Source organism: Rana temporaria, chromosome 3 (genome assembly GCF_905171775.1).
Source record: "Rana temporaria chromosome 3, aRanTem1.1, whole genome shotgun sequence".
NCBI classification, from domain to species: domain Eukaryota; kingdom Metazoa; phylum Chordata; class Amphibia; order Anura; family Ranidae; genus Rana; species Rana temporaria.
In genome coordinates this window covers 312,556,936-312,572,409 of record NC_053491.1, presented here as the reverse complement: position 1 = coordinate 312,572,409, position 15,474 = coordinate 312,556,936, and the positions used below count along the sequence as shown (strand labels likewise).

Here is a 15,474-nt window from a genome sequence, read left to right as displayed (position 1 = left end):
ACAGCTACTATGTGAAAAGTTCAGTGTCTTTTACAGACTTTGAGACCCATGTCTGTTCTGTCACAGGCAGTACTCACATGGACTCTGCAGCGGAGTCTCTGTCAGACTGCAACCTTTTCCTTCTTCTGAAACGATTACACCCATAGCCTAGTTTGGCTGGCTTATTTTAATCCGTCAATACCTTTTTATTTGTCAAAACTAGAACAATTTTAATTTTACCTACCCAGAAGTCTAAAAATTGAAAACCCAAGCCACATACCAAATTTTTGGAGAAGAAAAATAGAAAGCATGCCCCAGGGATGGGCAAGGGACGTATCAAAGTATAAGAGTAGCAAATATATAAAGTATTACAAAGTTTTATTATACAAACATAATTTACATAAAATAATTGTTATAAAAACAAACAATTACATCATAACGAATTCAGAAAACCCAACATGTTTCTGAGTTAATGGTTATATTCCTTCTTCAGGGGTCCAAAGGTAAGCCGTTTTATCTAATGTAAAGATACATAAAAATAATTCATTAGGGTATGATGTATGAGCAAAAATGGGCAAATATTGAGGGGCAGTTAATTTGAATGTGAAAATACTCACATATAAAATGACCATTATTGAATAGGTTCAAATGCATATTAAAGACGATTTCTGGGCAGGATCAGCGTCACGCCACAATTCCATCATCCGTGTCATGCAATGCTATATTCAAAATGGTGTACGATCTTTTTAATTCGTCAGATAGTGGATCGTTGTAAGGATCAAAAGTAGATAGTCTCACCTGCCAATTAGGGGAGAAAAATGGGACAAAGGGAATGGAAGGGAGGGGGGAGGGAGGAGGGGGTTGGGAGGGAAAAGGAGAATGGGGCAGGAAAATAGGGCAGGGGGTGCAAACAAGGCAATGAAGTCCATGAGGATAGGTGAAAAATCAACAAAGACCCCTAAACATAATGATATATACCGTATGTATATTGGTAATTTATTAGAGAATAATGTCCACAATAGGATCAAATTGTCAGAGAAGCTAGTGGACCAGACTGTGTGACTGCACAGAGGAGACCAAAAACGCATGTAGGTGAAAATATAATAATTTATTAAGATAAGTGAACAACACCAAAACCAATAAACAGTGACCCAAAAATAACTATAGACAATATGTACAAAAATGGGAGATACCAGACACAAGTATATCAGCAGGCGGGTAAGGATGGAAAACCAACAGGAACAGGGAGGGGACGGATGGAAAAGCTGCAGAGTAGGGATCCAAAGTAATCAGGTAACAGGAGGACAGGTATCTGTGGTAATCAGGGGACAGGTACAGGATGGGCTCGGGATAGGGATCGGGTCAGGTAAGATGCAGACTCAAAGTCAGGATAGCAGGCTCAAGGTCAGGGAGATAAATATCAAGGCGAGGTGTGCTTGTACTCGCCGGGTATAAATAGGGATGTCAATGATTGGCTTCAAGTCACACCTGAGCGCAGAAAGAGCAGTACGCTCCACACTGCCAGGATCCATCCGCTGGTGGAGACCAGTACTGCGTCCCAAAGATGATATAACACCAGCAGGGAGGAGTTCTCCTGACAGTTCCAAACTGCCAGGAGACACCTGCTGGTGGACCACAGTACTGCAAGCCAAATAATAATAAATATTACCAGCGGATGGAACCTTTCCTGACACAAATATATAAAGTAAACTGATAATGGTGCAAAAGGTCAAACAGTGCGACACTGGGGGGGGGGGGGGGGGGGGCAAACAGGTTTTATCAAAACATTTCCTGAATAGTCAAAAATTGATTTCTCAATAAACCTATTCAAAGGGTAAATTTGAATTTGATGTCCTAAACAATATATTGATAACTTCTGGAGGGAGGTTTGGAGGATTACTCGGGGGTTCACTGACTTTGAGATCCCTGACGGGATCTTCTTGTTACATGTATTGTCCATTCCAGAGAAAAATCTATAATACGTCACCTGTTAAATGCCTCCAAGTCTTGTATACCCTTGAATTGGAAGAACCCACCTTCCCCTACTATCAGTGGTTGGCTTCAAAAGGTGAAAGAAATCAACAAAATGGAAGATTTGATATTAATGGCACAACATAAACAGGAAAAGTATTTCAAGATCTGGAGACTATGGAATATGTTCATTTGTTCTGACGAAGAGAAAGCCCTGCTGGGTCCATAACTGTCCCAAAAGACATTACGACCTGCATACTGTCTTTAGGATGAGCCATCACATTATTTTAGCTCCCCAATCCTCTCTGCTTGCCCCCCCCCTCCCTACCCCCCTTTATTCTCCCCCCCTCTTCTCTTTTCTTCTTAGCTGCTATTCTACTTCTCACCTATGCCTCAATATTACTTGGTACAAAAATTTGGGAAAGTGTAGTTCTATATCCCTTTTCATAAGGCTGATTTTTATATATAACCATGTGAAAATATAGGCGTATTATATACTGTAGAATTATTATCAATTCTGTTTCATTGACGTGTTTTCTTAATACTGACTTAGTTTGGATTACATATGCGCCTTATCTGTTTATGTGATCCTATATACAATTTTGGATCTGCCTTTTCCTGTTTCTTATAAATAAAAAAATTGTAAAAATAAAAATACACCTAGAAAACATGATACTACAATTACAACAAGAGACAGAACAATAAAACAAATTTTATTATAGTTCTTCTTTAAATGTCATGCTAAAAATAGACAAACATTAATGATATCATTACTTTAAACATACTTAGGACCCCAGACCTAAATATATATATTTATTTATTTAAAAAACGAAACATTATAAAATGTAATGTTTAAAGTTCTTGATATACTAGTTTTATATACATTTATTTTCACGCTCAGATTTGGTTTTGAGTTAGGCCTCTCGCACACTGCAGCTTAAAAAAGCTCAGTACAGTGTTTTTTTCACTGAGCTAAAATGTAGCCCATTATTTACAATGTACTTGTGCACACTCCTCAGTAAGAAAAATAGAAACATCTGTGTTCTCGGTTAGTATTTTTCACCGGTGTGCATTTGAGCATAAATATGAATACATTTTTCCTAGGAAGGTATTGTGCGCACGAAGGTGCAAACTCGCATATGTGCGCAAATTCACACAAAACAAACACCTGAAATTACGACCAAAAAAGCAGAAGCTCAAACAGTACCGGATGCATGGGACTGTACAACACCACAAACAGCCACCCTAACTTCACCCCCACCATCACCATCTGATCAACAAGATAGTTAAGAAAACCATTATTTGGGTTTTAAAACAAATATGATAGATAACCTTTAACCTTCGTTGTACCATACCTTTTTACATTAAACACATAGACCAATATCCAGTGCCGATCCTGACCTCCCTGGGTCCCTAAGCAAAGTTCTGCTAAGGGGCCCTCTACCTGACCCGTGAATAATGGGCGTGGTTTAAGCATAATATCGGGCGTGGCTTAAATGGGTGTGGCTCAAAGGGGTGTGGTTAGAGTCCAAGATGAACAAGGGATGGAGGGAGAAACAGAGAAAGAAAGAGAGAGAGGAGGAATGGAGGGACAGCAGGCCCAGATCCTACACCACAATAGCAATCTGTGTATTCCAGAAAGTTTAACAATCAGCAGATAAAGATACTCCAAATACCTGGTGTTAGCGCCTCAATCATCCCGGCACCATGGTTGTTATGGTGTCACAATGATTGAAGCGCATTATTTATATTATTACATTGTAATATAAAATGAAATCATTCAACTCACCATAATGCAAAATCAGTGGGAGCGCCATGTCACTGTCCCCAGCCAGCGGAGTGCTTCCTTACATCTCAGGTGTCCCCAGCCAGCGGAGTGCTTCCTTACATCTCAGGTGTCCCCAGCGGAGTGCTTTCTTACATTTCAGGTGTCCCCAGCGGAGTGCCTCTTACATTTCAGGTGTCCCCAGCGGAGTGTCTCCTTACATTTCAGGTGCCCCCCCCATTTGGAGCCCTTCTATAGTTTAGCAGCGGTGTCTCCGCCGCCATAACTGAAGGCAGAGGCAAGAGGTGAGGGGGAACAAATTCGAGACGGAGCCGGCCAGCTACACTATAGAAACTGAGCTGCAGCACCGCCCACCCGCCACCCCTTCACCACTTTCCACACAGGTTACAGATGACAGACAGGCCGGGGGCGGGGTTTGCAGCGCCGCAGCTCTCTTTCTGTTACGGCAGAGCTCCCTTCTCTCTTCTGGTCTGGTCTTGGGGAAAATGGCGACCGGCGGAGACATTATCATCTCCGCCGGCCGAGTACCTCTAGCGGCGGCAGCGGCGCCGGGGGCGGGGGTGGGCAGCGCCGCAGCTCTCTTTCTATTATGGCAGGGCTTCCTTCTCTCTTCTGGTCTTCGGGAAAATGGCGGCCAGCGGAGACATTATATCCGCTGGCCGCGGACCTCTAGTGGCGGCAGCGGCGGGGCCCCGAGTAGTCTCGGGGGCCCTAAGCAGCCTGCGTAGTCAGCATATAGGACGGATCGGCCCTGCCAATATCACCATGAAAACTTTCACCAAACCACCTACTTAGTCTTTCAGGACTCGAGCACCAAGTAACTGTACCAACCACCAGGTTCCACCATAAACACTATCCACCCACACCTGTGGGGTGACATTACCCCACTAGCCAGGTTATGACCTGGCACCCCTCACCACCACAGCCAACTCAAGCATGTACTGGAGTCCAGCAATAAAATATCACAACCAGTCTCAGACAAACAGATAAAATCATTGTAAAATAATCCAGGAAAAAACCCTTCCAGCTCAGAATGGCAGTAAGAATCCCCCCCCCCCCCCAATTGGGGGCATGTACTCGCACATCAATCTGTCAACCCTTTTTCTAATCTTATCCATGTGCTGAATTCAACAACTGGGAGCCCAAATCATGCAATGGACAATTTCAGCAAAACCAACTTAGTATCAGGCAGATGAGAATAAAACCCAGAGCAATTCTTTGCAGCAAGTCCAGGGGTCTTTTATTTGCAAATATTATTTTTGGCATGGGCCAAACTTTCAACAGAAGAAACCAATTATTAACTATGTTGTCAAATCTCATTTCACTACTACATTTCCACCAAACAAGCAGCTCATCAGTTGAAAAAGAGAAGTTCTTTGTGTAAATCCTTGCTAAAGCCCTTCTATGGGCTCAAATGATAGATGAGTGGTCTATAATCTAAGCCACCCTTGGGGAATCAAAAATGAAGTAAAATGCTTAAAGCGGAGGTTCACCCGTACAATATACTTTTTCCCCTTAGCTTCATGCTCGTTTTGTCTAGGGGAATCGGCTAGTTGTTTTAAAATATGAGCTGTACTTACGGTTTACGAGATGCATCCTCTCCGTCGCTTCCGCGTATGGGCTGCGGGACTGGGCGTTCCTATTTTGATTGACAGTCTTCCGAGAGGCTTCCGACGGTCGCATCCATCGCGTCACGATTTTCCGAAAGAAGCCGAACGTCGGTGCGCAGGCGCAGTATAGAGCCGCACCGACGTTCGGCTTCTTTCAGCTACTAGTGACGCGATGGATGCGACCGTCGGAAGCCTCTCGGAAGACTGTCAATCAAGAAGGAACGCCCGCTCCCGAAGACCCATACCCGGAAGCGACGGAGAAGATGCATCTCGAAAACGGTAAGTACAGCTCATATTTTAAAACAACTAGCCGATTCCCCTAGACAAAACGAGCATTAATCTAAGGGGATTGTTTGAAAAAATAGATTAATGGGTGAACTCCCGCTTTAATTAATATTTAAAGCAGGGGTCAAAATCTACCAGACTCCCATGTGCCAATCATCTTTATAGAGTTTTGGGTAATGACTAGCTTAGCTGCTTCAGTAGCTCCTCATTTTAAATAAATACCACATTGAATTAAAATAAAACCGAGGAGTACCATCTGCATGTGGTTGCCAACTACTGAGATATCAATGCAACATGACCAATAACTACCACTTGGGTAACTAAAGGTTTAACCATTTAGCTTTACTCAACTGGTCTGTACTTAATTTACACAAAATATATTAATAGTTTTATTATAGTTAATAGATTTCTGACAAGAAAAACGCGGTTTTTTTTCAGCAGGAAATTTGTCTTGTATACACACGGTCACACTAATCTTGGACGAAATTCCGACCGTCAAGAACGTGGTGATGTACGACGAGCCGAGATCAATGAAGTTCAATAGGCAGTTCGGCTTTTCTGCTTGATTCTGAGCATGCACAGGTTTTTCTGTGTCGTAATTGCATACAGGCGATCGCGATTCCCGATAGGAATTTTTACGGTTACAAAATTGCGATCCTGCTCTCAATCTTTTCTTGGCAAGAATTCTCACAGAAAAAGTGCAATGGAGCAGAATTTGCGACAAAAAGCTCACATCGCACTTTTCTCTTCGGGAATCGCGATTGTGTGTACGAGGCATTACCCTCATGTTCTCCAGCAACAAACCTGTACCATACTTACACAAACAATAAACCTAATTCCAAGATATGGAAGGTACCAAAAAGGCTAGAGAAACTGCAGTTTACAAAAATAAAATAAAAATAGTTTCCAATACTGAAGAAAAACAGTTTTAGTAGCATCAAGCAGATCACAGAGCATTAAAACTGAAATAAATAACCTCCTGTCGGGGGAGTAATACTGATTTCTATGAGGAACTGTTTTATGATCACAGGAACAAACTAGAACAGCATGTAGCTTCCTAACAAAGGAAACACTTGCTAAAGTTTTGGATAAATGTGCGTGAGAATAACCAGATTGAATATATAAAACTATAATATATAGATTATATATATAAAAAGTCAAAATATAAAAATAAGAATCAATTCCGGCGAGTCAGCTGATGGAAATAATTCACAGGCATCTGAATAGTCACACCACCTCCTCCGTGCTAATAAATAGTTACTACAGATTTTTTCATATCATGGCTGTCTCTTCACATCCTGAAATGATTGCTAAATCTTGTGGACAGTTTACATTTTTGACCACTGCTCCTTGGGCCAGTTTAAGAGCAGTTGGAATTTATGGAGATATAAAACACCCAGCAATTACTATGTTTGCATTTTGCCTTGAGCTAAATTTTACATTGTAAACATTGAAGCACTAAGGGGTTGATTTATTTAAGGCAAATCCACTTTGCACTACAAGTGCACTTGGAGTTGCAGTCATTGTAGATCTGAGGAGAAGATCTGAAATGAGGGGGAAGCACTGCTGATTTTATCATCCAATCATGTAAAGCAAAAATGCTATTTTTTATTTTCCTTGCATGTAGAACCTGCAGTAGCTATGTGTAAGGGTGCAACGGATCGTCACCGATCCGCGATCCGAACGGGTCACCCCGTTCAGATCGGCACACCCCGCGATCCGTGGAGCGCTCCGGAGCCTCGGCCGTAGGAAAGTCCCTGGCTTCGGCCTAGCTCCGGAGCGGCGGCCATCTTGCTCCACCCCATGTGCTTGCCAGTGCACAGCGTTACACTCCTCTGCATCACTGCGCTGACTACAGACCCGGGACCACCGAGATCTGCACCTGGTAGGAAAAAGACTGTTTGTACTGAGCGGAGGAGGGGGGGGGGACACCAGAGTCACCCGTGGAGGGGGGGACACCAGAGTCACCCGTGGAGGGGGGGACACCAGAGTCTTTTTTTTCTTTTTTGCTGATCCGAGGATCGATCCGATCCGTGACTCGTGATCCGAGGATCGATCCGATCCGTGATTTTTTTGATCCGTTGCACCCCTAGCTATGTGTAATATTTAAAATCAGTATCCCAGGAAACTTCCCTTGCAAATTGACCTATCATTTTCTTGGATAATGAATAAACTATGGAAAGCTAGTAAATCATCATATTTAACCCTGCAATTATAAAGGCAAGCCTCCTAAATTCCATTATAACTGTATCACTTGAGATTTACAAAAAATCTTGGTTGGACAAGGAGAAACCCTTTCAACTTCCTCAAAGGGAACACCAATGTGCCCCATCAACCACTGGAAAACATTAAACCACTGTGGCAAATGGCAGAACTAGCAGATTCAATAAACAGGAAATCATTTACATAATGTACCATGGCCCATTCTGGGTGTCATCAATCCAAGAAAGGAGGAAAATTATTCAAAATACAGGCAATAAACTGAACAACCTATTGGAAGACATTTAACAAATTAAAACCCACCTCAATTGAATGTCCAATTAGAACCCAAGAGGGTTACCTGACCGAAGGCTCCAATGATGGCCACCGATTCTTTAAAAGTAAGCCATGACCAAGCACTAAATGTAAGTGCGAAACGCGTAGGCCATACTGTTTTTTGTTGGTTGCAGTGACTGTGTGTACGGTTGAAAAATAAAGACAACTTATTTTTAAGTGATTTGGAGTGCGGCTATCCAGTTTTCATCCTTCCACTTGCTATCATCAGCATTGCCAGCACCTTGGTGGTTCAACAGCCCTTGATTGCCTACGGGGCTCACCTGGAGCGGTGAGAAATTTGTCTGCTAACAATAGGAACTGATGTTATGCCATCATTGCTTTTAATATTCAGAGACAACCCCATTGTAAGTCAGGGGTGATGAATAATTCTGTATTCATTAGGCTTTGCTTAGGCATGAGCCCTGGCAGTGAAAGGCAAAACTCCTTTCCCTAATTATCTTGTTTTAACTAATATCTTTGCTCAGTTTACAATTAACAACATCTGGTAAAGCAGTCACAGATTTTAAATCATCAGTTTAAAACAACCCTGACCCAAATATGTGGGCAGGTTTAAAACAATATCAAAACTTTAAATGAGCATGTGCCTGATACATTTGGGAAGATTATTTAGCCATAAAAGCATTTTTTTTTTAACTCACCATGCTTTCATGAAAAAGCTTCTCCCCAGACATGGGGACTTGTAGATTAGACCAATGATAGTAACAATAACCTTCATGTCTACATTTGCATGTTTGGGGGGGATTGACACCAAGATACATTGAAGGAAAAAAAATTATTATATTCTTAAAAGGTAAATGTGAAGTACTGAACTTGTGTTCGCTGGGGAGTCATCAAATTCAGCCAAAGGCCAATGTAAAGTACTTAGATTCCCATTTTATAGGTGGGTAGACTGCCGGTTTTGGTCTGTAAGATTTGTCATAATGGAACAAAGCCAGCAACCTGTAATGCCGCGTACACACGGACGGAATTTCCGACAACAAATGTTCCATGTGAGCTTGTTGTCGGACCATGTGTATGCTCCATCGGACATTTGCTGTCGGAAATTCCAACCACAAATGTTTGAGAGCTGGTTCTCAATTTTTCCGACAACAAAAGTTCTTGTCGGAAATTCCGATCATCTGTATGCAATTCCAACGCACAAAAATCCTACGCATGCTCAGAATCAATTTGACGCATGCTCCGAATCAGTGAACTTAATTTTTCTCGGCTCATCGTAGTGTTGTACGTCACCGCGTTTTTGACGTTCGGAATTTCAGACAACATTTGTGTGACTGTGTGTATGCGAGCCAACATTCCGTCAAAAATCCACGGTTTTGTTGTCGGAATGTCCGATCATGTGTACGCTGCATAAGGTTTGTAAGCCTCATGGAAATTGTACACATGCTGAAAAAGAACTGAAATGAAGGATGGACCTGTTTTCACCCATCACGCTTGCGTAGATTGAGTGAGCCTATAATCAACTAGCAAATGTTTCAGCCACAAAACAACTTCCCTCTATGTCTGGGCTCACCCTTCCTTTCTGACCAAAAGCCTTATGACTGGGTAGCAATAGGTAATCTACATGATCACCTGGCAATTTTTTTTCTCATAAAATGAAACACAACAGAGAATGTCACAAGTTAATGCTTCTCTTTAGCAAGTTTCCATCTCAACCTGTGAAGCCATAACTGGCTGACAAGATAGAGCTATGGAGATGTCAGCGACTGGGGTGGCATAAAAACTAAGATAAATTGGAGAAACACTAAGGTTATCATGGTCAAATTGTGTAGATACCCAAAGAGCAGCAGGGGAGGAAGGTACAGTATGTGTAGAGATGGAGGAGAACCCATAGAAGCTATTAGTTGAGGAAAGTAACCTAACAAATGTACCTTTCCATCCCCATATTTTGCACTCACCACGTGCAGAAGACGGTCCTGATTCCTGTCCCACGAGGGGTGCTTAGTCCTGCAGAGTTGTGAGAGCAATAGCTGTTTTCCCAATGCTGTTTACCACTCAGCTAATCCTCTTCGAGTCACTGGAACTGTGAGGCCTCGTACACACGCTCGAGGAACTCGTCGTAAAAGACACATCGTTTTCCTCGACGAGTTCCTTGTTAGGCTAGTCGAGGAACTCGACAAGCTTGCTTTGCATACACACAGTCAAGACAAAATCTCCTCGTTCTCAAACCAAAATCTCCTCGTTCTCAAACGCGGTGATGTACAACACATACAATGGCAGGGGAAGTTTGATTCCACTGGCACAACCCTGGGGGCTGCTTTTGCTAATCTCATGTTACTGCGTGTTAAGTAAAAGTTTGGTAAGCGACGTTTTGCACTTTTCAGTCTGTTACAGCGTGAACAATGTGTTCTCTCCATTACAAATGCTACTTGTACTCCCGTCTCATACTTTATTCTGAGCATGCACGGGTTTCTTAGCATACACACGCTCGAGTTTCTCGTCGAAAACCAGCCCGGCGAGGAACACGACGAGGAAATTGAGACTCCCGTCGAGGAAAAAGAGAAAACTTGTTCTCTTTTTTTCTCGTCGAGTTCCTCGACAGTTTCCTCGATGAAAAACGTACACACGACCGTTTTCCTCGGCAAAAAGCTCTCCCACCAAGTTTCTTGATGGATTCTGTCGAGTTTCTCGGTCGTGTGTACGAGGCCTGAGTCTCTGTTGGAGAGTAGGGCACTTAGGCTTTCTGCTCCACTTCAGTGGGGGGTCCTGCCTCTTTCTCCCGGTGATCTGGTGACCTGACCATTGCCCATCTCCATAGAAAGGAAGACATTTAGTGGGACTTTGCATTTGCAATGACAATTAGCCAAATTCAGAGAGAGTTAGGCCGACGTATCAGTAGATACGCCGACCTAACTCGGAATCTACGCTGTCCTAAGTTTAAGTGTATGCTTCGTGGATCATCGGAAAAAGCTAATTTGCATACCCGACGTGGAAAACGACACAAAATCCACCCAGCGGGCACCGAAGTATTGCACCTACGATCCGAAGGCGTACGAAGCCGTACGCCTGTCGGATCGAACCCAGAAGCCGCCGTATCTTTGTTTGAGGATTCAAATTAAAGATACGACGCGGGTAATTTGAAAGTAAGCCGGCGTATCAGTAGATACGCCGGCGTACTCGCTATGTGGATCTGGCCCTAAATGCGTTTCATGGCATTATAGCCAATCATCATGAGTAAAATGCACGGTAACTGCTGAAGAGTCAGATAGATATCCATTAATATATAATGCACTCTGTAAAGGGAAAATATTGAGGCAAACAAATTCTAAATTACAGTTGGCTGTAGGGATGAAAAATTCCATGGGGACACTTTGGTTAGCTTTGTGTCCCTAGCAAGAGGCTTTAGGCTGCTTTCACACCTGAGCGTAGTGGTTTCGGTTGTTTTTTTCTGGCGTTTTGTCGCGTGTATTTACACGTATTCGCGCGTTTGCATACAGCGTTGTCCGAAGTTTTTGAGCTTCGTCGTTTTTTCTTTTAGCTGATAGGAAAAATTATGATCTCTTTCATCATTTGTTGCTATGTTTTTAGATTTTTTTATCTTCTTCCTGGGTGAATATTTTATTTCACAGAACAGATTAAAGCGATAAAACGCCTGTAGAAACGCTCGTTGTCGTGCTAGATGCTTGGATCGAGCATTTCCATTAGTTTCTATGGGAATACAAACGTTCAAAAACACCCAAATAAGCCCGATTCGCGTGACAAAAAAGGGTCCAGAACTTGTTTGAGCTTCAGGCGTTCGGCTTCAGACGTTTTGGAGTGGAGATGTGAACCATTTCCATTGAGAATAATGGATTTTTTCCCCCTCTAGCGTTTTGGAGTTTAATGCTTCAGGCTACAAAAAACGCTTAGGTGTGAATGCACACTAACAAGTGGTTGTGTTGAAATACAGTGATGACATTCTCAAACATCTGTAGCAATCAATTGTTTTGAAACAAGTAATTCCCCTTAAGGGACTGAAATTAGTTCCCTATATTAAAAATAGACTTATCTTTTCATGAGTAATAACTTTTTATTCTCCTTTTCAGTTACTGGAACAAGTTTTTCAAGGAGTTCATTCAATGAGCAATGAGGAATTTCTGATTACAGCAGCATTTATGCAGGCATGTATCACTGGTAGCTATGGTAAATAATCCATTATACCCACAAATTGTATAATCAGCAGAATTTATGCAATATATATATTAATATATAAGCTTGTAAAGAGCAGTTGTGTGTTGTAACGGTGTAGCTGATCGTAGGCCATGATTACTCTGAACATCCCATAGCTGACTTTTTGTGGGCAACAAAGTTATTGATTTTAAGGGCTTTAATGTTGCAACCTCTGCCTTTTGGCTTGTTGTCAGTTAAAAGATACCTAACTTCTAAAGAAAACATCAAGATTCTTTCATAACATGTCTCCGCCCTTGTTAAAATAACATAATTGAGGAGCAGATGCTTTGGATCTGTATTGCCTGGCATAAACATATAACAGGAATAGCATCCTATATGAACTACCAAGGGCAGTGGAGTGACTACAGGACAATACAGTAAGACCATTCCATCTAGAGATCTGTTATTGCAGGGAGGAAAGGAGGGAGGCGCACCTAAGTGTAGTATGTTAAAAAAAAATTGTTTAATGCACAAGGTATTGCACTTGCATGATTGAAGAAGCCATAGACATATCTGTGATAAAAACGTTCTTCTCGAGGGGTGCCTGCTGTCCGGTAGATCCGGGCATCCAAATGGTGTTTGGATTCAGTGTTCTGTTCAGATTTCTAACACCATTTGACGCCAGGATACCCCGGACAGCAGGAAGCCCTTTGAGAAGGACATACTACACTTAGGTGCGCCTCTCTCCTTTCCTCCTTTCATATTTCTCATAGAATTTCTGGATACGCTCTGGGGATGGCTGGCACCTGAACTTTCTTTTGTACCACAGTTTTCATGGACAACATTACCTACAACAAGGACCATTACAATTATCAATTTTGATCAACTGGGCAGACTCATCAATGTTATGCGCTGGGTGGCTTTATCTTTTTAATACTGATCTGTTACTGCCAATCTGGGTCACAGCATGGGTTAATGCTTTTGAGTAGGGATGAGCCGAACACCCCCCCGTTTGGTTCGCACCAGAACCTGCGAACAGACCAAAAGTTTGTGTGAACTTTAGAACCCCATTAAAGTCTATGGGACTCGAACGTTTGAAATCTAAAGTGCTATTTTTAAAGGCTAATATGCAAGTTATTATCCTAAAAAGTGTTTGGGGACCTGGGTCCTGCCCCTGGGGACATGTATCAATGCAAAAAAAAGTTTTAAAAACTGCAGTTTTTTCGGGAGCAGTGATTTTAAATGACTTTTTATCCTTCAGAAATGACACTTTGTGCAGGGACAGTTCTAAGCACAGGAAACAAGCGCTGCTTTACAGGCATACTTTACACACCCCCAGGTACGAAATTTAAAGGAATATTTCACTTTTATTGTTTCACTTTAAGCATTACTAAAATCACTGCTCCCGAAAAAAACGTCCGTTTTTTTAAAAACATTTTTTGCATCGATAAATGTCCCCTGGGGCAGGACCCAGGTCCCTAAACACTTTTTATGACAATAACTTGCATATAAGCCTTTAAAATTAGCACTTTTCGAATTTGCCGCGAACACCCCAAATTGTTCGCTATTCGGCGAACAGGCAATGTTCGAGTCGAACATGAGTTTGACTTGAACTCAAAGCTCATCCCTACTTTTGAGTCCCTTAGTTTAATTGTTAAGGTTAAGTTGTTAAGTGTTAAAGGGGTTGTAAAGGTTTGTTTTTTATTTTCTAAATAGGTTCCTTTAAGCTAGGGCATTGTTGGTTCACTTACCTTTTCCTTCGATTTCCCTTCTAAATGTTTTTTTTTTCTTTGTCTGAATTTTTCACTTCCTGTTCCTCCTCAGTAAGCTGTTCTGGCTGACTAACCCCCAGCCAGATGATGGGGGCAAGCTTACTGAGGAGAAACAGAAAGTGAGAAATTCAGACAAAGAAAAAAATCATTTAGAAGGGAAATCGAAGGAAAAGGTAAGTGAACCAACAATGCACTAGCTTAAAGGAACCTATTTAGAAAATAAAAAACAAACCTTTACAACCCCTTTAAGCATTAAGTTGGCTATACATTGAGTACATTTCGACAGGTTCCTAATAAACCAACCAAAATACATGTAGTGCTTGACCCAGTAGGCACAGCCCTGGCACTAAGCCCTTCAGATACAAGCGCTTTCTGAGTATTTAGACAGTTTGCAGTGCTGGCTGTCGGAATAAAAAATTCACGGCAAGAGATTTGTCCAACAGCTCTGTTTAGTGTTTTAGATTTGGACATACAGACAGCTTTATCTTTAAAGCGGTTGTTTTGTCATTTTTGGAACTTTTACCTACAGGTAAGCCTATAAGGCTTACCTGTAGGTAAAAAAAATACCTTTACGGTTTAGGAGATATTCCCCTTGCAATGAGCCGCTGACTGCAGTGGCGCATGCGCACAGGGGATTCTCGGCTGAAGGCCCGGCAGACACCGACCTTGCTGGAAAGAAGTCTCCCACGCGCATGCGTGGGAGTGACGACATCGCAGCTCCAGCCACTCACAGCGATGGAGCCGCGATACCCGGAAGACACGCTGAGGCAACATGTCAGATACCTCGGCGTGTACCAGGAAAGTTACTGACGCCTCGTTCTAAGGTAAGTATTTCATAATGAGCTAGTATGCTGTGCATACTAGCTCATTATGCCTTTTGCCTTACAGGTGACAACATTTTTTATTTATTTTTTATGTGACTATACAACCGCTTTAAGGGGTAGGTTAGGTGCTAGGAGGGAGGTCAAAGTTTAATTTGAGTAGTTTATTTAGATTATCAGATTCAGATGAGATGGTGGGTAAGTGTAATGCCGCGTACAAAAACTTTGTTTTACAGCATGTCCAAAAAACAAAGTTTTCCAAACTTCATCATTAAAACGACGTTTTAATGATCTAGCAAAGCGCAGTGACGTAAAACACGTACGACGGCACTATAAAAGGGAAGTCCCATTTGCCTTAGGGCTGCTTTAGCTGATTCCGTGTTAGTAAAAGACAATTCGTGCTTTTCTGTCTGTTACAGCATGATGAATGTGCTTACTCCATAATGAACGGTAGTTTTACCAGAACGAGCACTCCCGTCTTATAACTTGCTTCTGAGCATGCGCAGGTTTTTTACGTCGTTTTAGTCCACACACGATCATTTTTTACAACCCGAAAAACTACATTGTTTAAAACGACGTTAAAAAATGCAGCATGTTCGATTTTTTTT

General features: G+C 42.1%; 1 protein-coding gene across 1 annotated transcript in view; it reads left to right on the top strand.

The window, feature by feature from the left end:
- LOC120930478 (kinesin heavy chain-like) overlaps window positions 1-12,314 on the top strand; it is a 38,797-nt gene extending 26,483 nt beyond the window's left edge. The window contains exon 6 of the mRNA XM_040341658.1: window positions 12,210-12,314. Coding sequence (XP_040197592.1) covers window positions 12,210-12,314 — 105 coding nt within the window. The remainder of the gene's footprint in view (window positions 1-12,209) is intronic.
- The last annotated feature ends 3,160 nt before the right edge of the window (window positions 12,315-15,474 follow it).